This window comes from Lactuca sativa, chromosome 8, assembly GCF_002870075.4.
Source record: "Lactuca sativa cultivar Salinas chromosome 8, Lsat_Salinas_v11, whole genome shotgun sequence".
NCBI lineage: Eukaryota > Viridiplantae > Streptophyta > Magnoliopsida > Asterales > Asteraceae > Lactuca > Lactuca sativa.
Window position 1 is genome coordinate 15,604,300 of NC_056630.2, and position 26,055 is coordinate 15,630,354.

General features: G+C 38.5%; 1 protein-coding gene across 3 annotated transcripts; it reads right to left on the bottom strand.

The window, feature by feature from the left end:
* Positions 1-413: 413 nt before the first annotated feature.
* LOC111919637 (uncharacterized) lies at positions 414-4,541 on the bottom strand. Of its 3 annotated transcripts, none has more exons than XM_023915197.3 (8): positions 4,363-4,541; positions 3,741-3,821; positions 3,400-3,585; positions 3,195-3,294; positions 3,087-3,121; positions 2,844-2,996; positions 758-2,763; positions 414-674 (listed from the first exon to the last, which is right to left on the bottom strand). In XM_023915197.3, exons 2-8 carry the CDS (start codon positions 3,815-3,817, stop codon positions 622-624), a joined length of 2,610 nt encoding a protein of 869 aa, XP_023770965.1. In that variant the 5' UTR covers positions 3,818-3,821; positions 4,363-4,541; the 3' UTR covers positions 414-621. The 3 variants fall into 3 exon arrangements, with proteins under 3 accessions (XP_023770965.1, XP_023770963.1, XP_023770962.1); XM_023915195.3 differs by having other exon boundaries at positions 4,327-4,541; XM_023915194.3 differs by lacking the exon at positions 4,363-4,541 and adding an exon at positions 4,080-4,320.
* Positions 4,542-26,055: the final 21,514 nt, after the last annotated feature.

Consider the following 26,055-nt stretch of genomic DNA (forward strand, 5'->3'; position numbering starts at 1 on the left):
TCAAGATATAAGACATCGTCGGGTATAATTGTAAGATTATTTTATATATATATTTCAACTCGATTCAAACCAGCAACTAGTATTTTTGAGTTTTTTTTTAATTTTCTATCGGTTTTATTAAGATAATGAATCATGTAGTTTTACATTCTAGACTCGTCGCTGAATTTTATATATGAAGCTAGTCATTGAAAGAAACAAGTTAAAATTATATTACTAGATTGGTAAATTGATTCGCGTATAATAATTAGTAGTTTCAAAAAAAAATATAAGCATATAAAATTAAATTAGAATTAAACAGCTTATAAAGAAAATAATTTATTTAAGAAAAAATAAGCAATTTTTTATATTATTTCATCCAAACATTTAAAAATGGTTATTAATATTATGAAACTATAAATAATCTAATAAACACCTTAAACAAGCAACAAATATTTCCGTGAAAAATAGCAAGAATAACAAGCTCTATCATCTTCATACCCATTCTAGCAAGGAGGATTCTTGCTTGAAGAAATATGACCACAATTGAGTTTACATCCCATAATCAATCGTTTCCACATCCACAATAAATGCATGTTAAGAAGAAAGCTTAATTAACCTATATGTTTGTATATATATTTTACATCAATACCCCTTGCTCCCCCTAAACGTTGAAAGGGAGAAGAATGACCTCCTTCCTGAAAAATAGTGGTATTTTTCATCAGTATTTGGGAAATTTTTTGAAGTGTTATAAGAAATTATATAGAATCAGAAAGTTGACCTTTTGTGGGATTCAAGAGGCGTTTGAATCCTTTGGGTGAATCCTTGTGGTAAACCAAAGCAGGAGGATGCTCAGCATTTCCCCATTCTCCATTATCACCACCTTCTTCACTGTTATCCTCCAACATCATCTGAGATAGAGAATGACGAATCCGTGGACTTGTAATTCCAATTCCATCACCTCCTTTAACAACACCTTTCACTGGAGACACACTCTGCACTGGGCTTGAAATTATCTCTTCTTCCACTTCCGCTTCCACTTCCACCCATGCGGTTGGAGAAATCACCAATTCCTGTTCCTTCATTTCCACCCTTTTGGGGATCACTGATTCCGATTCCGATTCCAATTCCAATTCAAATTCCTCCTCGCTTTTAAGTTTAACCACCTGTGGTTCCAATTCTACGGTTTCAGTTACATCCGTTATCATACCAACCTCATTCTCCTCACTTTGGATTACTAGAGTTTCAGAGCTTCTTCTAGAAGCTTCCTCAGGTTGATCCGCAACTTTCGTCTTCATTCCAGACCCCTTACGAAGAAAAGGCTTTGTCTCTAATGGAACCACACTGTTTTTCTTAGTAACCTTGTTGTAAAAACTAGGTTTAGATTCAGATTCAGGAGTGTTGTTGACTTTTATTGGTTTGGTTGACTTTGTTGTTTTCATAACTGTTGGCTGTTTCTGTTTCTTCTCGTTGATGGTCTTTTTAAGATTCCTGTTTGTAACAACATCTGGTGTTGACTTTGGAGTGGTTGACCGTGGCTTTGACTTTTCACTTTTTGTACTTGAACGAACATCTGATGATGACGTGGACTGAGGTTTTCGAGAAGTTGTTCTAGAAGGTGATGCCTCTTTAGGTTTTGGTGGCTGTGGTGATGGCCATGATTTGCGTGTGGTAGGTAAAGGAGAAGGTGGTTTTGGAGTGGCTTTTTTCAAAACCAAAGGTTTTGGTGATTCCTTTCTGGTGTTTGTCACTGGAATTGGATTCTTTTGAGTTTTCTGGAGTTTATTATTCTCATCAAGAAACCGTTGTTGCATTACTTTCAATTGAGCTTCTTTTTCGGCTCTTTTTCCAGCTGTTTCCCTTTGAAGCTTTTCATCTCTCTTTTGCTTATAGTGATCATAAAAACCACCTCTTTGTTCTGATTTCTTACTTTTGCTGACATCATTAGTCAACTTCCGAGGTTTGACCAGTTTATTCTCCATCATTTCTGTGAATAACTGGTTCAGTTCCGCTTCCTTAAGTTGACTCCATTCAATGGAGTCAACATGCTTTTCACAGCTTCCTTCTCTTTCAGGTTCTAAAGTCTCCACCTGTATGATGTTTTCTGCAGTCTCAGCAGAAACCTCTGCTTCTGGTGCTACATTTTTGGTGCTGACAAGGGTATTTTCGGTATTATTATTAATATTATCAGGGAGGTGGTGTTGTTGGTTTTGGGTAGCATTTTCACCCATTCCTGAACTCCATCTTCTCAAAACACCTTTCTTTGTATTTAATAAAGTCTTTGTCTTGGGGATATTGACGCTTTCGTCCCTCTGTTTGCTTTCAAAAAGACTGATTTTATCTTGAACACTCATTCTTAATACATTGTTCTTCTTGGGTTTCTCTGGGTCTTCTTCCTCTTCTTCACTACTGTTGCTACCTGCATCTCTTTGAAACCCTAATTTTTCACGAGGTGGAAAATAGTTGAGGCTCTTGATAGTTAGGGCAGCTGCCCGGTGGGAACCTGACCGCCCGATTTGTATTCGCCTCATAGGAGATGCTGACCTTCTTGGTGTTGCAGATGATCTTGTAGGGGCACGACTTCTTTCAACAGATGCTTGTTTATCTTCACTTGAAACAGATGAATTTTCATCATCTGTTGAGTTTTGTCGTTCAATTTGTGCAGCTTTTGCTGGGGAGGCTATGGGAGGAGCAGGGGCGTTTCTGTCATTCTTATTGAACCTGATGTTTATCAAGTCTTGAGGTGAGGGGAATATGCTAATTTCTACAAACTTCTGTAATGAATCCCTGAAAAGAGTATGGTAGTAATACTAAGTGTTGATATCCACATGGGAAATTTCCTTTTCTCTTTTTTCAATGAAAGATACCTTATATCTTTGGCTCCAAAATGATGAGCAAAATTTTCCAAGTCAGAGATGTCCTTAGTTGAGCATCTGGCACCAGTAGCCCGGTCAAAGGCAAGGGCTAATTCGTCTTTTAATGCTGTGAGCCTTAAATCAACTGCTCTTAGTAGTTCATTCCTATCAGAAGCCACAGTATGTGTTGAATGAGAAAAAGAAATAAGAATGAAGCGAGAAAAATGATTGATAACACAAAGAGTGTACACATACTTTGAATTGATTGATGATGTAATATCAACTTCAGCCTGCTAGACACAAACCATAAGTTAATTTACTTCCAGATAACATAAAAGAGAGGGGAAAAGCAAGAAATCATACCTTCACAGACAACGAAAGTTGGAATTTTCTGGTTTCCTCTAGTTGAGTGATTTCATTTCCAATACTAAGGATGTCTGGTGAGCCAATGATGTGTAGAAATCTGATAGATTATATAAATTATAAAGCAAACCAATGAGAAAAAAGAATAATGACCTTTTGATTCATTTAAGCAAGTAAAAAGAAGGGAATGAACTATGGTATGGACCTTTTCAATGTGGCTGTTGTAAACCACTCAGCGTCATTGGAGTTATCAGGTGGTAAAATCTTGAAATTTGTGTTTGAGCCTTTGAAGGACAAATCTTTTACTCTAGGTGAATGCAATAGTAACTGTTTCAAGGTTCCGGATGCTACTTTGTGTGCCCTGTTGCTACTACATACGTATGCCTCATACCTAGAAAACTTTGTATGAGATGATAGTTGAATGGAAGCTAAAAATGTTATTTATATACATTATCTCCATTACACCATGAAGCGATAACAATTTCATAACCAGGGAAGAAGGAATTTGTAAGGAAAGTTTGATCAAGAAGTTTATAAAGGAAAAACCTGTTCTGGATTGGAAATATCTGAAGTTCGACATAATCAAGCAGCGCATCAGGATCAATTCCCCTCTCCATCTCCATCAACCTGAAGCAACAAACGAAAAAACCCTAATTTACACACCAGTGCTCATAAATTAAACTAGCCTATTCTCAATCTTCAACAAAAACACAGCATATTACCATCCCCATTGTAAAACTACACTAAAAATGCAAATAATTTGGCTATACTAAAGGGAAAGTATCACAAAAATTCAAATCTCCTCGATGATAATTGTGAGCTAAAAAGTTTACCATCGGGAAAAAAAGTTCAAACGTGAGAATACAATAATAGAACTCCACCTACCATTGACGAATAGATCTAACTAAAGAAAAACCCTAATCTTTGACGAAAAAAACCTCAGTCACCGACACCAAAAAGGGAATTCCATCGCAACTGGAAGCAAAGCTTCTAATCGATAGGCATGTCATTTCAATATTAAAATGTAAAACTACCAGTACTACTACGCATTATTCATGTGCTAACTAACTAGAATAAACACTTCCACATGCGTAGATGCATTTGTAACGTACTAAAAGAAAGTGATCATTACTAGAAAAAAAAAAAAAAAAAAGCTGATGAAGGTAACTGCGGAGCTTCAATAAATGTCTGTTCCTTTGTCGTGTTCGCGGAGGCGCACGGTGTTTAACGGAGGCGCGTTTGATTGTGTTTTAGATTGTAGCAGAGAGGAGTAGAAAGGACAAAAGAGAGAGCGCTTTGTTGTGTTGTGTTATGGCGCGTGGTGTCGCCTTCTTCTTTTGAATGAATAAAGGGGGACCAAAATTTGTATTCTTTATTAAGATATCGTTTGAAGTTTAAATTTTGAAGTTTGAATGAATAGTCTTCTAAAATATATTATTTATTATTTATGTCTATAAATATTCAAAATAACACTATTTATTCGTCCGTTATGGCTATAAAATTAATAAAACGGGTTTGAATGTATCCTTGTTTTTCTATTGTCTTTATTAGACGTTTAAAGACATTTAATAGATAATCAAAACTTTACTTCAAATCCTATATAAAATTAAATGTTTCGGTTTTTATTATACAACTAAGTGTGTTTTTTTTGTATAATACCACAAAAAAGGCACATTGCTACCGACATGAGTGATCAAAATGAATATGTTTATAAAATTCAGTTTGAAAAGATAATAAATTAGGGTAGGGATTTTATATCATCAATTCAAGATTTTTTATTTTTTTTTAAATTAAATTTTAATTATCATCGTACAACAAGTGAGATGGCAAACGGGCAACAAGCCGCACCGCTAAGCCTTTTTGTATAGCAAAGTTCAATCTTTTAAAGACTGCATTCATAGAACTAGGGGGATATACCATTGCAATGCATGATCTGTTGTACTCTATTAAGAAGCTCTACCGCATTCGGTGCGATGAAACCAAACGTATCAAATGTAAATGGTATGAACACTTGTTGATTTTCCATGCACGATTTCTCATGTTTGGTGACTTTGACTATAGCAGCTTTTAAAGCAGTCAGTCTTGCCGTGAAACCCCCCGCCCTCAAGCCCACGAGAGGGGATACCCCTGTAAGGTCCACACATGCATGTTTCCCTCCGACCCATCCAAAAATCAAAATGTCAGTCGGTCTAAGGGTTAACCTTCCTTCTATCGGGTCAGTCAAGAAATTCACAGGTGCCTCTTTCTTAGCGGAAACTCCGGCACGCGTAAATATATCGAACAAAACATCTCTAACCATATCGTACCTGTATTTGAACCCCGGGAGTTCTTTACAGTGAACTGCATGCTCTCCAAAGGAGTCCAAACATGCTTTGCGACACACCAGACATATCTCGTCAGCTGGGAATATTGGAATCATGAGTCGATATTTGAGGATGGTACGATACTCCACATGAGACATATGTTGGCCAATCCCATCTATAGGGATAGCAAGAAGAAAATCTTGGGCGTGTGGTGCACGTAAGCACTGGAAAACCGCTTTCTGACGGGCCGTCATGTCGAGATGAACTTCCATATCTTGGACAATTTTACGAAAAAGGGCACTCGCCAGCGTACTCTGGGATTTAGGGGGGCGGTGTCTTTAGTAGTAAAACTGCTAAGGTCAGAATCTGGAAGCTTGTTACGAAGAGAAGCCAAGGCACCATCATAATCAGAATCCATACCGTATATACCGCTATCCTATAAGATGTGGTCTTGCAAAACCCAAGTTTGGGCCCTTGAGGCAACAAAAGCATATGAAGTAGCCTCTACTGTCGAGTATAAACCCAAACCACCAAACCTGATGTGTAAGGAAGCAATGCGCCATTGTATGTCACCAAAGAAAGGGCCACCACAAACCACAATGTCCTCAATGGCCCCGCGCAACCCATTGTCAAAGAATATTGTCGCCTCTTCCATGTGAATGGATTGACACGTCCTCAGCCCAAAGAAAAGCTTAGCAATACCCATACAAGACCGAAGCAGAAGGAGCTCACTCTGTGGGTCAGACAATTGAGGAAGAAGGCGCATCAAATTCACAGCATTTTCGGCTCTCTTTATGGCTAAGCTGCTAATGAAACTAGCATCTCTACTAACAGCTCCCCCAAGAAATTTCACCCCCAAATGCGACCTCCCGATGTCAGCCGGGAATAGCCCCTCACGTAGCTTCCTACCGTCGCACGAGGGCCAAAAGAGCTCTGTTTTCTTGATATTCAGTTGAAGGCCCAATTTTGGGCCAATCGCCGTAATGATGTCCAACGCTTTGGCCACCTCTTCCGAATCTCCAATAAGTGTGTCATCATCAAGGTACCATGCATGGAGAAGAAGCTTGCAATTGTTGTTAATATTATGCAAGAGCGGTGTAACACAAGGGCAAAGAGAAGTGGTCCCAAGGGGTCTCCTTGCTGAACCCCAGTAGTGGACCAAATATGTGTGTTGTCGAGATACAACCTTGCTGCTTGACCATAGAGGAATTCTACCCACAAGGATATAGAAGGACACTTCAACCTGACCTCATGAAGCAATGCAGATCTGTCAACAAGGTTAAAGGCATTAGAGAAATCCACGGTAAGCATGGAGAGAGATCCGTCGTCATGGCACTCGCTCAACACCCTATTGGCGCTATGTAATATGGCCTCAGCACCACCCGACACCCCGACCCCGAACTGGAAATCATTGAGATACTTGGTCATTTCCTTACCAACACCTTTCATAGCCAACTTGGAAACCAAACGTCTCCATATAGTACCTACAACAATAAGTCGTATTCCCTTGTCAGGTTTTAAGAGCGGCGTGAGAGGAGCAGAGGCAACAAATTCTACTAAACTCGAAGGGCATCTCCCCCCAATCCATAGATTAACCACAGATGTAATAGCATGCAGGAGTTCGTTAGCTATAGCCGAACCTTCACCACAAAGGGCATCCAAAATATGTTGAGCTCTCAACCCGTCTCTCCCACATGAGGTACCTTTAGGGAATGATTTAATTCCCCGAAGGACATTGTCAACATCCACTACAAGGGGAGGTTCTGAAAATATGGTGTTGGGCATGGAAGGTGGTGGCTTGTATGGATGCTTATCCTCCAATGTCTTCGTGGTATCACCCCCAAATGGAGCAACCCCCGAAGAACATAAAACTTTCACTGTTGCTGTAAAATGTCCATCGGCAACCTTACGAAGACATTGTCTGACATTGGTGTTGCCCGATGTTCTTCCATCCTGAATGTACTCTTCTTTTTTGCCTTGTTGCTCCAGTCTTACATTGCCAACTAAGTTTTTAACTAGCTTGGTGATACCGTCTTCAGTCCCCCAAGTGGCTAAAGCGCTCAAAATATTACGATGTTGCAATGACTTCCTGTTGCCATACCTCCTTTCTTGCCTATTCTTGGGCTTGAACACCTGAAGAGTACACCTAGGTAGAATTAACAGAGCAACCCACGCTTCAACGGACCCGAGATGAGCAACCACCTTAGAAAGGGATGCTTTTTTTTGGAGTTAATTGGTCCTTAAATTAATATTTGTGCTTTTTAGAATATCAATGTCAAAATAACCTATTAAATGGTAACAATGGGTGTTACTCCCGATTTGCAGTAAGTCAACATGTCTGATTTGTATGAGGTAGATTATTGAGATCATGTAGGCTAGTACATGTACATAGTGGAGAGGTCATCTTTAGACATATGTCGAATGTATCCCTTCATTACCTTCACATTTATACTGTAACACATTCCATTAGAAACCAACCACCATCCATGCTTATACACCATAAATTTCCTCGCATATTCTTTTATAATAAGAGTCTACCATCTTAAAAATCCAAATTCTTCTTTAACCTCAAAAACTCTTTATTTCCTTACAGTTATGATGGATACTCTATTTTTTGCAGTTTCAGGCTACCCCCTCAAAAAAATCATTTGTAATGATTACCGGAAGCATCCTCATTGAGTTCATATGTACTAATCGGCATACATGTTTCTGTTGTAAATTTTCTAATGTTAAGCAACCCAACATTCCTAAATTTATCCCCAAAAATAATTAAAAGCTAAGATTACCATGTGTATATAACAAGAAATGCATGTAGGTTTTCAGGTCGACTGTTTGATGTCTCCGTCTTCACCACGAATTTAGGAATTTTTTGTCGTCAAATAGAGATGTTCGGCGATTGAGTTGTAGTAGAATTATGGATATTAAATCTAGAAATCGATTGCATGAATAATCAGTGTTGTCACGTGTACTACCACGTTAATCGATCCAACCACCATAATCACCAAATCAAACCTATCGACATATACAAATCTATACTAATATGATTAATTTGAGATTTGGAATTGGGTATGAAAAATCGTTAAGGAGCCATCCCCTATTGTTCTTACTTTAGGGAACCCATAAGATGGGGTTCATATCCCCTAATATGATTCATAAGTTGAGAAGTATAATCACCGTTACTACTAGCAACCACCATTAGTGTATTGCTCCGACTGTCCTGATGTTTTGATCATCGTTTAATGGACAAGAATCACAAGAACACACCAGATGGATTTCTCAAGAAATCACAAGGAATATAAGAGATGTTAGGATGTAACGAGCGTTATGATACGTCATCATGAAGACCTTGAAATTTGACAACCCTTATTTAGGGTTTTGCGTATAACATCTCGATTTCCATGTATTTTACATTTTGACCCTTGGTATGAGAAGTGCTTGCAAATTGGTCACAAATGGCATTTAAATGAAAAGTGGGGGCTGCATGAGTACGATGAGTGTATGTGGTCAGAGGTCAAACCCTAAATTTTAGGCTTTGGACCCTATTTAAACATCCTTAACTCTTTTAGATCATTTCATTCATCAGCCTCCATCCCCATCTTCGTCCCAAGCAAACCTTAATTCCTTGTTTGTGCCTTTTTAGCTTGAAAGTGTGTTTTGTGGTATTCTTGAAGGAATGAGAAATAGCAGAGGGTATCTTAGAAGAGTAAAGCACTTTGGATCCAGAACCACATCATCATTTTACACTACTTGGAGGTAAAAATCTATGATCTTGATGAAGTTTTACTTAGATCTTGTTAGCTATGGATTTGCATTCATTTTGACCCCATAAGCTTGGTGTTTATGAATACGATTTACTCTAAATCATATGAGTTGTCCTTTCAGACGTTTTGAAGAGTTTAGAGTCATAAAAATGTAATCTTGATCCTTATTTTCCCTCCAAGCATGCTCTTTAATGATTTGGACCTTGTATTAAGTTAGGGTTTTGGTAATGGGCACTTAATATCCATGCAAGATCGTAAAGTTGGAAACTTTAAGATTAAGGACATCATTTGAGGACTAGATCTGGATTTTAGATGAAAGGGCTTAAGGGATTAAGCTCTTAATAGAAGGAAAAGTTGATTAGACCCGAGGGTAGACCAATCTGATGTATGATGTCTGATAGCCTAGGAGGACTTCTTGTATGTTAGATGAAATTTACATCATTAATGTGGTTGCTTAGTGTGTGCATCATAGTTATAGATAACTAAGACTCTATAGTCTGAGAATGTTTGATTTAGCCTTATTTACTGTTCCTTTTTTGGTTTTTGGCTTAGGGTAGAATCAAGTATTCGACTGACTATGGGATCCACTATTATGTATGATTAGTATGCACGAGTGGTTACAGGGTTGGTGGAAGTTTCATTAGTGAGTATGTGGGTGTAGCAGGCCAGTTGGATGAATGCATACCCTAGTTGTGGGTCTGTTTTGGGCAATTTGTGATGATCAATTGAGACAAATACCGGTAGGTGTGAAAGGTAGTATGGGTCTGTACTACTGAAAGCACAGGACCCGTACGCGTAGCAAGGAAGTCACACACCCCGAAGGTTAGTCTTGTCATGATGGTTATAATAGTATGAATTATGGTCTTTCTGATGTATATCTTAGTTTATTTTCAGTATAGTGATGACGAGAGGTTCAAGTTCGGGAGTTGGTGGCCAGGATAGGACGAGGTTGATAGATGATGACATTCATGAGTTGATCACTACTAAGGTAGTTGTTGCTCTCCGGAATTCTATTTAGAAGTTGTTTAGGTCTATCAAGCCTGCTATGATTGAGCTATTTGATGATCATGTTGCACTCATTGAGCCTGTTGTTGTAGCTACCGCGGCTGTTGTTGATGCGAGGATTCGAGAGGATAGATCATTTAAGTATCGGGACTTCGACAACACGAAGCCCCTGCAGTTTGATTGTAACATTCCAAAAATTCTTGAAAATTTTAAACTCTTTTAATAACCACAGAAACATCATTTTATTACAATTTGTTTTCAAAATAAGTTTCACATCAGAATTTTCCCAAAAATCATAACACAAAACACTAAGAGGTGCACGATCAAGCCTTCGCCTTCCCATGATCATCTGAGGTACCTGAAACATAATCTAAAACTGTAAGCCCAAATCTTAGTGAGTCTTCCCCAAAATACCACCATAATACATAATCATAACTATCACACAACAGCATGCATACAAAACCTTCAACATGTCTGGACCGCCACACCGGGCCTTCAGCCTGTCTGAACCGTTCTTTGGGCCTTCGGCCTGACTAGTCCCGCCTTGTAGGCCTTCAGTCTATCTGGGCCGCCGTGGGTCTGTTGACCTTCAACACAAAGCAGGACCACCTCAACCCAACCACACACATGTCGACATATACATAACTCATAAACATATAAGCAATCAACAGACAATGAGACAACCTCTCTCTAAAACTACATCATATTAATCCAAAACATGCTACATGCATATTCATAAACAATATTTTACATTAATAGTTTATTTACAAAGACTGGATACAAACCGACTAAGTTTTAGTATATTACATAACTACCCAGGAAATTATACACTAATACATACATGATCACTAAATACAAAAGTAATATTATTAACTATTCTAAATCTTCCAACAGTATGTTTCTATATTGGATCCTTATTACCCGCAATAGTTAAACACTGAGAGGGATAAGCGGTGACGCTTAGTGAGTTCAAAAATAGATGTAATATAACGTTATGCCATATATATATACCAATATGACAGGAGCAAAGAGGAACAAAGAACAAAAAAGGCATATGTGAATCATGTGAGAGGCTTTCCATATCAACAAATGATCTAATTTAAAGATTTACAATCAATGAGATACAACAATTTCAACTTGATATACATCAATAAGACTTTAGCCCAAGTGGCACATAAAATAAAAGATTTCTGAATTAACATTTTGATGGAATTTAAGGGCTTCCAGCCCTATCCAGCATTCTGTCAGTGCCAAAGTGATTCTTACTCATTCACTTCATGGTTAAAGGCTACATACCAATACCCGAGTGATGCTTAGTCATTCACTTCGTGGTCAAAGGAATAGCTCATTATCATAATAACACAGGAAAACATATTGCATATACAACACATAACATACAATTGTTCCTATAATTTGAACTCACCGTGAAACAACCGAAGGTTAAAATAGTAATTTGGGCAACACTTTGTTTCTATAATTAACTTTCTTCGATGAAAACCGAGAGCTTTATTGAAAACCGGGCCTTGCGAGGGTCGAGCTTCAATCCGAAAAGATAAATTTATCGGGGTCTTCGGGCACTTCGGGACGTTTTTCAGGTGTTAGGTATGATCCCGGGGCTTCGGGGGTTGTAAAATAGCTTAAAAGAGGGTGTAAGGTGTAAAAAGTGTGAAATTTCCAACCAAAACCGGGAGGGTTCGCACCTCCCTTATGCATGGTGCGAGGGCTCAGTTCCGAGGGGGAGGACGAGACACGTGTCGGACATGCGGGGGTAGCACGCGTCGGATCTTGCAGGCGAGGTGGCTCGCTTTGGATAGGCCACGGGTGCGACACGCGGCGAGTTTCGGTTGGACCTCCCTTCGGACGCACTACGAGTTGGACACGGGGCGGGCATGCGAAGTGGGGCAACGTGGCCGATTCTGAGCCAAGCATGCAAAGCTTCTTGGATTTTGTGCCCAAATCTTCAAAAATTCATAACTTTTGTATATGCACGCGTAGGCAAGATTATACTCTACAACTTTCATTTAGACTCCATTGGCTAATTTTGAATTTATTTTTTAATATTATTATTTTTAACAGACCGGGACAGGAAAATCCGTTAAAAATTCATAACTTCTTCATCCGACGTCCGTTTTTGTCTGTCTTTTTACCGTTGTACTACTATTGACGAGACCTTCGATTCTCGTTTAGGTTGTGTCGGCTAAAAATCACTCGATCTTTATTTCGAGTTTTTAGCTGTATAGTGTATACTGCTATATTGAAACTTAGAAAAATCATAACTTCCTCATACGAAGTCAGATTTGGACATTCTTTTTATGAAAATTCTCGGTTTAACGAATATTATGACTTTCATTTAGATCACTAAAGCTAAAAAGTAGTTTATCAAAAATTCACTTTTTACGCTAAATAGTGTTTTGCCGGTTTTGTTGCGGATATTTGATTGTTCATAACTTCTTCGTTATAACTCAGATTTCGATGAGGTTTTTGCCTAAATGTTTCTAACGAGATAATCTACAACTTACAATAACATTATTTTTATTTATTTCCAACTTTATATTTTCATTAATTTTGATATTTGACTTTTGAATGGAATCTCATAAGACTTCCAATACATCCCGAATGATTCTAAACATAGTTTTACTTCAATTCTTCATAAAACTATCTTGTTAAAACTCAACACCCAAAATCATATATTAAATAATATTCATTTTTAAACAAAACACGATAACTGAACGTGTATGTTACAGACAAGCACAAATCATACAGATCAATAAGCATAACATCATCCTATCTACCATGATTCAAATCTAACAGATCACTACGGTACTCAATCATACGATAATCAGGATAACAATCCAAAGGGTCGGCCATGGTGCCTTCGACCTGTAAGTACAGTGAGGGAAGCTCACCTCACAAGTAGTGCAAAATTGCTAAGGTCTGACTTCGAATCTCAGCTCCTGACTCAAAGCCTACAACCATCATGACCAATCCCATCAAAATCCCAAAATACCCAAAATGCCCTCAAAAGTCCAACTTGGAAAACCATGGTCAAAGTCAAAGTCAACGGTTAAGGTCAAAAGTCCATGTTGACCCAACTCGTCGAGTGCACCTATGAACTCGCCGAGTTCTACAGTACTCAGAAAGTCGGGGAAAACCCTAGCCAACTCGTCGAGTTAGTTGGACAACTCGTTGAGTTTTCCCCGACTTAACACATACATTTGATTCTTTGATTCTAGGGACTCTAAGGCTCATATCTAAACTCCAAATGTGTCTAAAAGGATAAAGTTTCCAACTTTATCCTTTGGGGCTACTCCAAATGCCCAAAAACCCCTCCACAAGGCTTGAAAACTCAAAGGCTTAACCATTAAGCATAAAATCCTTGGGATCTGGAATCTAACTTTTCTAAAAGAGATTATAGCCTCAAAAACGTCCCAAAGGTTGGTGATTTATTTACATGCATGTCCAATGCATGTCTTGAACCCAAAATGGGTCAAAAAAAGGAAAAATATGACCTAAACTCCATGCATGGCATCAAAGCTTGGCTAAAGACCATATCTAACCTACTATAAGGTCACCTTGACCTGGAGATTCATAAAGTTGCAAACTCTATGAAGTCCATCCATTGCAACATCCAAGAATAAGGAGAAAAGGGACCAAACTCAAGATCTAGCTACATAGATAGATAAAAATCGGATCTTGAATACTTACAGCAGTCCAAAAGAGTGCCAAACTGAAGATGAGAGCTTATCTTGCTAGATCATTGCCTCATTCTCTCAATCTTCTCCTTCTTTTGCTCCAAATTGCCACACTTTCTCACAATATGAGATGAAATGATGATTAGGGTTCACAAGGTCGATAATAGGGTTTGGAGGCTGATAAAAGACCAGCCTCAAGGACTTAAGGAAGTTATATAGGGTGAAAACCCTAAAATTTAGGGTTTCTCACCCAACCGCTAACTCGTCGAGTTTTCCTCACCAACTCGTCGAGTTGGTCCAAAAAGATGTGTGACCCAAATCATCCCAACACGTCAAGTTGAGGCCATCAACTCACCGATTTCCAAGGGAAACTTGCTTAATAAAGAATAAATCTCGTACCTGGAAATCGGGATGTTACATTGACGGGGTCAAGGACCCGATTATGGCGATGAGGTGGTTGTCTGATGTGGAGGGTTGTTTCTTCATATGTTCTTTCCCGGATGACCAAAAGTTCAAGTGCACCCTGAACCTTCTCCGTTAGGGGCGAAGGATTGGTGGAGGTTGGTGACCGGTTCGTACACTCCTGAGGAGAGGGCTACTATTACTTGGGAGCAGTTCTCGGAGATGTTCCGTATGATATATGTTCTCTTGGTGGAGAGGTATAGATTGGATCAGGAGTACCTAGATCTAAGACAGACAACTGAGACAGTGACAGAGATCAACAAGATGTTTACGGAGAGGGCTTTGTTCTGTCCTGAGTTCGTTGCTTCGGTGTAGGCTCAGATGACACAGTATTTGAGTGTGCTAAAGACCGACATCTGACAGTTTGTGTCCACCCAATGTTATAGTACCCTCACTGAGCTTTAGGATGCTACTATGAGGCGAGAGACCAAGATGGAGATCCAGACGAAGGAGCAGCAGTAGGCTTCCATTCAGACATAGCCTGCATCGAAGCGGTTCAAGCCCTCTAATTCGCGATCTGGGACAAACGGGTCGTACTTGTGGCAAGTACGGCAAGGTTCATGAGGGTGTTTGCTGATCTTCTTTTGGATGACACAAATATGGAAGGAGGGGTCACATTGCTAGGAACTATTGTCAATAGGTCCCGCCAGTGAGCACTAGAATTTGTTACCACTATGAGTAGGTTAGCCATGTAAAGCATAATTTTCCCTTACTCGCTGCCAGATCGGCACAGGATCCAGAACTGACTACTTTGAGGATCACGGATGAACGCCAAGGTAAGGCGGAGCCCATAAGGGCTCGAGTTCGTGCTTTCCAGCTCACAGCGGGGGAGGACAGGGTAGCGTCGAACGTCGGTACTGGTATGTTTTCATTTATTATTATGTTAATTATTTTATGGTATGCTTATGTTTATAATTCTGCTAAGCACCTTCTTAGTGAACTCCTTGCCTGCTCTAGTGCTTTTTGACTAGGGTGTGAGTCGATCTTTTGTGTCTCGGTGTTTCAGTAGGAGTTTTGATATGACTTTGGGAAAGTTGGAGTGTCCGTTGCAGGTTCCTATTGCTAACGAACACGAGGTTTCTGCATCGAGCATTTATCAGGGTTGTGTCTTGGAGATTTTCAGGGTGTCTTACCCGATTAATCTGACGCGTATTCCCATGGGGGATGTATGCGTGATAGTATGGATGGATTGGTTGAGCAGGTTTAGTGCAATGATTGAATGCGAGAGGCATCGAGTGGTAGTTCGAACCCCAATTGGGGGAGAGCTGGTTATTTATAGAGAGAGTACCAGGGTTGGATTAGCCTTTTGTTTTGCAGCTAGGGAACGACGATATTTGTAGCATAGGTGTATGGGTTATCTCGCGTATGTGGTTGATACTCGGGTCAGGAAGGATGCTTTAGTTTTACATAGTTAGGGAGTTCCAATATGTGTTTCTGGAGGAATTACCTATTGTGCCTCCTGAAAGGCAGGTTGAGTTTAGGACCGATTTGGTGCTCGATAATGCCCCCAGTTGCTAAGGTGTGGTACCGTTTGGCACCACCGGAGATGCAGGAGTTGTCCTCTCAGCTTCAAGAGCCATTGGTAAAGCAGTTTATTAGACCTAGCAGTTCGCCGTAGAGAGAGTCGATTTTGTTTGTTAAGAAAAATGATGGTTCCCACCGGATGTGTATTGATCATCAGGAGTTGAACAAGTTGACGGTGAAAAACGTTATCCACTTCCACGGATTGATGATCTCTTTAATCAGTTGCAAGGCACATCTTGGTTCTCTAAGATCGATTTAAGGTCGAGGTATCATCAAATGAGGGTCAGAGAATAGGACATGGAGAAGACCGTGTTTTTGAATCATTATGGTCATTACGAGTTTGTGGTGATGTCGTTTGGGCTCACTAATGCACCGACAACATTCATGGACTTGATGAATCGAGTGTGCATGCCGATGTTCAATCGTTCAGTTATTGTTTTCACTGATGATATCCTAGTCTATTTCAAGACCAAGGAGTAGCATGAGGAGCACCTTCGGGAGCTTCTAGGAGTTTTAAGGCTAAAACGACTATATGCTAAGTTCTCGAAGTGTGAGTTTTGGTTACTGGAGGTACAGTGCTTAGGATACCTCGTTAACTAGAATGAGATTTTGTTCGACCCGACCAAGATTGAGGTGGTTATATAGTGTGAGGTTCTGAAGTCTCCCTCAAATATTAGAAGTTTTCTGGGAGTAGTTAGGTATTATCAGAGATTTATTTAGGATTCTCCAAGATTGTTGTACCCCTCACTCGCTTAATGAGAAAGGGTGTGGATTTTCGCTGGGGACCTGAGAAGTAGGTTGTGTTCGAGACGTTGAGATAGAAGTTATGTGAGCCCCTAGTGTTGACTCTCCCTGAGGGTGTGTAGGACTTTTCTTTTGTATTATGATGCTTCCATCACTGTGCTGGGGTCAGTTCTTGTGCACCGAGGGAGGGTTATTGTGTATGCTTCTAGGCAGCTGAAGTCACATGAGGTTCGATATCCGACACATGATTTGGAGTTGAGAGCAGTGGTGTTTTCTCTCAAGATTTGGCAACATTATTTGTATGGGTTCTGGTGCACTATCTACATGGATCACAAGAGTTTGAGATATCTCATGGTTCGGCTGAATCTGAACATGAGACAACGTAGGTGACTTGATATGATCAAGAATTATGACAGCGAGATCATTTACCACCTGGTAAAAGCAAATGTGGTTACTGATGCTTTGAGCCGCAAGTCAGCTAGTTCCTCAGTTGGGAGTTTATGTATTAAGATTTTGATTGATTCTCCACTTCCAGATTTGATTAAGGATGCACAGGCAGAGGGAGTCAAGAAGGAGCATTAGAAACAAGAGAGGATCAGGGGCGAGATTGATAGGTTTTCCACCGACAGTCGTGGATTTCTGATCCGGTGTGGTCGGTTTTGGGTATCGGATTTTGGTAGGATCAAACAGATTGTGCTAGAAGAGGCACACAAGTCCAGTTTTGATACATCATGGAGCCACCAAGATGTATCAGGAGTTGCGACTAAGTTATTGGTGTCCGTGCATGAAGAGATAAATAACTTGGTATGTTGAGAGGTGCTTGACCTGTCGGATGGTCAAGGCCGAGCACCAAAGGTTGCATGGTAACCTTCAGCCTTTGTAAGTTCCCATATGGAAATGGGAGTAGATCACCATGAATTTTATCACCAAGCTACCTTTGAAGGCTAAGGGGTTTGATGTGATTTGGGTGATAGTTGATGGGTTTTGGCCAAAAGAACATCCTATATGCCCATGCAAACCCTAATGCTTGGATCTAGGTTTCTCTATTGTACATGCATTCATCCAAGCCTTTAAACCCCAGATCTAGCATGTGATAATCAATATATATATATTAACATAAGAATAGGGTTTAGATCTTACCTTGATTGTTATGTAGCAATAACAATCTCAAATCCTCCTTGTAATTGGCTTCTGAAAGCTTAGAGTCACAAATGTCACTCCTTTAATGGCTCACAAACACCAAGAGCAAGAGGATGAAGAAGGAGAAGAGGAGAGGCACTCAAAACGTCTAGAAACCCTAAGGAGTCAGTTAGCCATGTTTTGGTGCCCTAGGGGTCCTTATATAGTGAGGCTATTAGGGTTATCTAACAAGGAAACCCTAATTTGACTGTTTAGGCCCTAAGCAGCCCATGGACTCCCTCCTTAGAGGCCTTGGACGATTTCTACTAGGTTTCCCCATAGAATTCGTCCACTCCTCTAATATGGAGTCCATTAGCCCAATATTCAACTATCACACAATTGATAGTTCTAGTCCCTTAAGTTTAATTAACCTCTTTTAGCCACAAAATTAATTCTCAGTAATTCTTGACTAATATTAATTAAACAATATGATTTCTCCTATAATATATTATTCTCATAATATATTAATAAATCATTATTAATCCTCTCTCTCCATAATTCATCCTATCAAGTTGCTTTGGTGAAGGCAACCCAAAAGGACCATGCACCATCGGGTCAAGTACATACCAAAATAGTTATGGACTTAGACACTAATCCAACAATAGTGGACCGTCTGACCAAGAGTGCTCACTTCTTAGCTATTCGGGAGAGTTCCTCGGCCGAGAAATTGGCCGATGTGTATGTGAGCGAGATCGTCACTCGACTTGGTGTCCCAAATTCTATATATCATATCGGGACGTTCGATTCATTTCGTGGTTTTGGCAGAGGTTTCACAAGAAAATGGGTACAAGATTGCACTTTAGTATGGCTTATCATTCGTAGACTGACAGTCAGAGCGAGCTGACCATTCAGACGCTTGCGGATATGTTGCAAGCATGTGTGATTGATTTCGGTGGGAGTTGGGACTCCTACCTTCCCCTAGATGATTTTTCATACAATAACAACTACCACTCCAGTATCGGTGTGCCACTATTCGAGCTTCTCTATAGGAGGAAGTGTCGTACCCCTGTCCACTAGGGAGAGGTGGGTCATACGGTTATGGGAAGGACCAAAGTAGTCCTTTAGACGATAAAGCTTATTCAGCAGATCAGGCAGAGGTTACAAACAACTCAGAGTTAGCAGAAGATTTATGCCGACAGACGCCAATCAGAGTTGGAGTTCCAGGTCGGCGATATGGTTCTATTGAAGGTATCACCCTGGAAGGGTGTAATATGCTTCAGGAAGATGAGAAATTTGGGGCCCCAGTATATAGGGCCGTTTCAGGTGATTCCCAGGGTTGGGAGGGTAGCTTATTGGTTGGGCCGTTTCAGGTGATTTCCATTTTTCTCAGCTTCAGAAGTGTATGGATGATGATTCAGCGGTGGTCCCTTTGGATGATATTCAGGTTGATGATTGTTTGAATTATGTTGAGAGACCAATAGCAATCTTGGATACGAAGACGATGGCATTGCGCAAGAAGGTGGTGTCTTTGGTCAAGGCCCAATGGCAACATCAGAAGGGTTCCAAATGGATTTGGGAACCTGAGGCAGAGATGCGAGAGCACTACCCAAAGTTATTCACAACAATGGACTTCGAGGATGAAGTCTGATTCAAGTGGGGGAGAATTGTAACATCTCGATTTCCAGGTATTTTACATTTTGACCCTTGGTATGAAAATTACTTGTAAATTGGTCACAAATGGCATTTAAATGAAAAATGGGGGTTGCGTGAGTACGTTGGGCGTACGTGGTCAGTGGTCAAACCCTTCATTCATCAGCCTCCATCCCCATCTTCATCCCAAGAAAATCCTAATTCCTTGTTTGTGCATGTTTAGCTTGGAAGTTTGCTTTGTGGTATTCTTGAAGGAAGGAGAAAGAGAGGAGACCATCTTAGATGAATGAAGTGCATTGGATCCAGAAGCACATCATCATTTTACACCACTTAGAGGTAAAAATCTCTGATTTTGATGAAGTTTTGCTTAGATCTTGTTAGCCATGGATTTGTGTTCATTTCGGTCCCATAAGCTTGGTGTTTATGAGTAGAATTTACTCTAAATCATATGAGCTGTCCTTTTAAAAGTTTTGAAGAGTTTAGAGTCATAAAAATTTAATGTTGATCCTTAGTTTCCCTCCATGCATGCTCTTTAGTGGTTTATACCTTGTATTAAGTTAGGATTTTTGTATTGGGCACTTAATAGCCATGCAAGATCATAAAGTTGGAAACTTTATGATTAAGAACATCATTTGAGGACAAGATCTAGATTTTGGACGAAATGACTTAAGGGATTAAGCTCTTAATAGAAAGAAAAGTTTTCTAGCAAGTATGTTGGGCATATGTTATGGCACGCTGCACGTATGTGGTCAACATCCCGTATTTTGGTCAAGACCCTGGTTGAAGGAAGTGAGCTCCTTTGTTGCTCCTTTAGTGCCTGAAGGATAAAGAAGGAAGTAGCGAGTATAGGAGGATATATCGATATGGTCCAATGGCTAAAGCTCTACCAGCTTCTTGTATACTTACTTTAGGCTTTGAGTAAAATTTTATGGTGAAATTAGTCTTCATCATGCTAATTAGCAAGGGGGAAGGAAGATCTTCACTCATTCAATTCATGCGGTGAGGTGCGATCCACAATAATCGATCAGTCGATCTTACAGTCAGGCATGCTTATACCATTACACTCACGAGTAGAGTGCCTACTTCGCACACCTCCGTTACTCTTTAGGAGGCATCTACATTAGATAAATTACCTACCTCGCACTCCCCCCCCCCTGTGGGAATGATCGGTGTGGCGGCTAGACATCCTTAGACGCTTTTGTGTTTTTGGTAAAAGGAAAGAGCGTTAACAAAAGGAAGGATGAAGGGGATGAGCTTTAGCGATGATGATAGCAACTATGATAGCGACGATGACGATAAAGGGAAAGAGTTTATATTTCATCATTTTTTGGAAAATAAGGTAATACATGGCAATTTCCACATTATGATAAACTTTCCTTCTCACAGTCAAAGTCCAAATCAGTTCAATTTACCAGATGACCCCTTCACTTTCGACAAAAAATGTTTTTCTGACATAGAATTTAAGACCTCAATATATTAAAATGCACATAAAATAATTCAATGACCATTTAAAACTGAAAACATGAGTTTGTAGGTTTTTTATGACAATAAACCAATTCAATCAATTCAATTTAAACATATGTAGACATTCATTTATAAGTTTTATGGTTATTGAATGATAAGTTAAATACTTATAAGATCTCTAATTAATGGTTTAATAGAAGAGTTGAATGAGCTAGATTGTCTGTTGTCATTTATTGGATTAAACTTGATGGTTAATGAATATAGAGTTTAAAGGTCATTCCACTCTTCAACGAAAAAAAAATTAACAATTTTAAGTTTAAAATAAATATTTTCATTGAATTTTTATGCATTATATATATATATATATATATATATATATATATATATATATATATATAGAGAGAGAGAGAGAGAGAGAGAGAGAGAGAGAGAGAAAGAGAAAGATAGATAGATAGATAGATAGAAATATTATATGCATTAGAGACATTTTAAATTCTCACTTATAAAGTTAAATCTTCAAGTTCACATTTTTTATTATGCATCATGGTAGGATCAATATTTTTCTTTTTTAAACTTTTGTCACATCCGTACTTAAGGTATATTTTTTACATTAAGTATATGTTTTTATTAGTATGTAAAATCTTAAGATAGATGATTTTGAAAGTAAGTTATATAACCGTATTTATAAATTATACGTGTTATGATAAGTAACTAATGTGTTTTTGTACACCTTTTATTTAAATAGGTAATGTTTTTTTTTTCATATAGTTATAATATAATATTATATAATAATGTCCAAAATTTTGAATAACAATTTAGTTAGAGGAAACGACCACCATCCACCATCATCATTACAAGGAAGACACCTTTTGAGTCATCATCAAAGCCACATGCAACTTCTCATCACAAAGAAGTAAATTTAAACCATTCTTCACCTTTATTTTGCTTTACTATATCAGTCTTACCTTACAAGCCAATCGACACTACCTTACATAGGGTCTAAAATTTTAAGCAAAGTATGAATTATTATCAAATATTAAATTCGAATATATATCGATCTTATAGATATTCCTATTGTCTATTGTAACATTATAATAAATCAGCAACACAAAATGCATGCTAAATCATTTCTAGATCCAACTCATTTAACAATATTCCTAACTATTAGCTTTACATAAAGCTATCCCAACTACTAGAATTATGTGTGGTTTAACAACATTCTCAACGGTTAGCTTTTACATAAAGCTATCCCAACTACTAGAACTATACTATGTGTGGTTTAATAGGGGTTTTTAAAGGCCCTTAATGGTTGGGTTGAGTTAGGTTGTTAAATGCCCCAACGGTTGGATTGGGTTGGGTCCGGTTGATTGGGTTAGGTTTGAGTTTGGATCTCACAAATATGACCAAAAAGAATTATTAGGTCATTGGGTATGTGTGGTTTAATAGGGGTTGTTAAAGGCCCTCAATGGTTGGGTTGAGTTAGGTTGTTAAAGGCCCCAACGGTTGGATTGGGTTGGGTCCGGTTGATTGGGTTAGGTTTGAGTTTGGATCTCACAAATATGACCAAAAAGAATTATTAGGTCATTGGGTACGGGCAACACCATAAGGTGTTAATCTGATGTGGACATCAAAAAACATCGGCATAACAGACAGCACACTGCCCTGGCCTAACATTTTCCGGCGTTATGACATGATGTGTTACGGTGACAACGGGAGGCAACGTGGGTTTTGGCTAGCTATTTTCGATCAAATGGTCATATTTTAGACCGTTGTTAAACGGTCACAAACAAAAAAAATTCATTTAAATCTACAATAAATACACACATATTTTACTCATTTTTACATACAAAAAACATCCATTTCTCGATCTCAAATCTATTTCCCTCAATTTCACATATAATTTCGATAATTCAAATAAAAAAAGAATCATTTTGATCTGTTCCATCCATTCAACGATGATAACGATGACGACAATATATTTGTAAGTATGATGTATCGATATTCTACATACACGCTACTACAGCCAGAGCCAATTCCACCACTGACAAGACGTGCGTTGTTAAACAAAGATCGCGCAAAAGGGCATAAACGTCTAGTAAACGATTATTTTGTGGATAATTATGTCTACCAACCTATCGATTTCAAAAGAAGGTTTCGTTTGCAAAAAAATGTGTTTCAACTAGGCATGACAATCGTGTCGTGTTTGGGTTGGCGGATCAAAATATAACAACCCAAACACGACCCATTTAATTATACAGGTCATGGGTTGGCGGGTATCAGGTTGGCGGGTTTGGAACATAAACTCATATATGACCCGTCAACCTACTTATTTATACGGGTTCATAGGTTGGCGGGTTCGTGGGTCAGATTTGGGTTCGTGTGTCAGATTCCATAAATAAAATTGATAATTAAACATGAATAAATTCTTGATGCAAACATATCCGAATTTTAGAAACTTAAGTCTTAAACATCGAAATGAAAATTAAAAACATTCATGGAAACATGTTCAAACAAAAACATTAATACAAACATAGATAAATTCAATCGCATGCGTCGACGTTGTTCGATAATGATTCAATCATTCATGTCGCCGTTCTTGTGAGATACTGAGATTATTTAGGGAAAACACTAAATGCGTTGCAATGCAAATCAACATATTGTTACCCACGGGTCAAATGGTCAATGATATTGGGTATACTATCATAGTATAAAATATAAACTATATAGTGTATAATACTTAATACATTTAAAAAATAGATAATTTTTTTTATTAAAATTCTGAACGGGTTGGTGGGTCAACTCGTATATTTTTTGAGAAATCCATATATGACATGTTTAATAAATGAGTTGACGGGTTGAAAAACTCAACCCAAACTCGTTTATTTCATGTCGTGTATGGGTCGTATTGCAGGTCGTGTCGAGAATTGTCAGGCCTAGTTTCAACCGATAGCCAATGCAATGTAAAGGAGATATCATAAATACACTTTTTAGAAAAGCGTTTTAGATGACATAAGTACACATTTTTTACAAATGAAGTATATGTTTAGGTATGAATTTTTCCAAATGACGTATGATGCGAGGGGTAGGCGAGGTTTCACACGGTTGCAAAAATGTGTTGTTGCAATCAAAATTATGGCTATAGGGGAGTCGCCCGATTCTATTGATGACTACATGAGAATGTCGGAGCGAACTGCACGAGAAAGTTTGTATTGATTAGCGAGAGGTGTTGTCGAAACCTTCGGTGACAAATACTTGCGAAAACCTTCATTGGATGACAAGCAACAACTATATGCGACACATGCACAACGACATGGTTTTCCGGGTATGTTTGGAAGCATTGATTCCACAAAGTGGATACGGAGAAATTGTCTTGTGGCGTGGAAAGGTCAATACACAAGTGGTCATCTTGGATCACCTTTGTTAGTAGTAGAGGTTGTTGCTTCACATGACTTATGCATTTGGCATGTTTTTTTCGGAGTTGCGGGTTCCAACAATGACGTAAACATTCTTGATCAGTCACCAATATTTGAGGATCTTTTGACAGGAAATGCTCCAGATGCTTCTTTCACAGTGAATGGAAATGAATATATGTTTGGGTATTACCTCAACGATGGAATATATCCACAATATTCCACGTTTGTGAAGGCGTTCTGACTCCCGATAGAACCAAGAGACAAATATTTTTCAAGAGAATACAAGAAGGAGCACGTAAGGACGTGGAACGTGCTTTCGGAGTTCTGAAATCAAAATGACATAGAAGTTAACATACGACACGGCCATATCACTTGGATACTCTATGAGATATTATGTATGCATGTGTCATAATGCTTAACATGGTGTTTAAAGATAAAGGACGAAATATTACGGATTATTCGCCTACGAAACTTAGACACATTCAATTTCAACCGAGAAGAGTGGAATACTTACATAGAGTCGTTGTATTCAAGAACAATGAAAACACAAGCAACTTCGAGAAGACTTGACATATCATATCTATGACGGTACCGATGATGAATAATTTAGGAAAAAATATAGTTTTTCTCATCTTTTATTGTTTTTAGGTTTTTAAATGTTTTTGTCCTTTGTTGTAATTTTATTTTATGATATGTTTAATTTAGGATTTATTAAACTTTTATTTTTATTTTTTAAATGTTATTTTTAATTTATGATTTAATTTATATGGTTTTTATAAATATTATGACAAAAAAAAAAAAACAAATTGGAAAAATAAAAATTAAAAACATCAAAAAATATAATAAAGAAATAGAAAATAAGAGGTGTTATCATATGTTATTTGGTGTTGCTCATTTCCACATTAGGTGTTATATCACCGGTGTATGAGTAGGATGATGACATGACACCTTTTGGGTGTAATACCATGTAATAACATGTTGCGTACACCCAACAGTCTTATAAAAATAGATCTTCACTAGACCTCTTTAAAACGAGTTTTAAAACGTTTAAGATGTCAATGTAAAAAAGGAAACATGTAAGCACATTCATAACCTAGTAACAAAAACATTACTTTTTTTTTCTCTCCTTGACTACTACAACAACACAATATCGACGTCACAAACTTAGAGGCTTCTTGCCCTCTTGTTTCTGGAATTTTAACTTATGCGACTATACGAAGCCAAATTAGTGAATTACCACATTGTTTTTCCAGGAATAATAGTTTGGCATTTTATGTATATTGTTTTGCTTGTCAACTTCAATTTGTGGTTACGAAAATTACATTTAAAAACCTTAGTGTTTTGAATTTTTTTCAAAATGATAGAGGTTGTGATGAATGTAGTTTGTGCTTCTTGCATACAAAAATATATGGACAAAGAATGATTTAAAATGATAATGCAAAAGGAAATTGGTAACGACGAAATTAGAACAGAGGTAAAGTGTAGCATCCATAAGTTTGGGGCCATAGAACACGGGCTGCTCGGAATAACTTTTGACAAAATTACAACGTTCTCACCACTAGGCCCAGGAAAAACTTTCATCGGAAACAAGGGTTGTTCGGGCGTCCTTTGATTCCCTTCAGACTGTTGCATGCCATCACAAGGACCACCACAATTCCCTCTAGATCATACGAAACTAAAATCAACATACGAGAAAGACCGCGTTGCTGCTGCATACGCCTCCT

What these genes read in the sequence shown, in the direction of transcription:
- LOC111919637 (XM_023915197.3), bottom strand. Translation starts at nt 3,817, where the DNA reads ATGGAGATGGAGAGGGGAATTGATCCTGATGCGCTGCTTGATTATGTC. An exon ending in ACAACAGCCACATTGAAAAG is followed by an intron (nt 3,295 to 3,399) that starts GTCCATACCATA and finishes ATAATCTATCAG; the next exon opens with ATTTCTACACATCATTGGCT. An exon ending in CCTCTTGAATCCCACAAAAG is followed by an intron (nt 675 to 757) that starts GTCAACTTTCTG and finishes ACTATTTTTCAG; the next exon opens with GAAGGAGGTCATTCTTCTCC.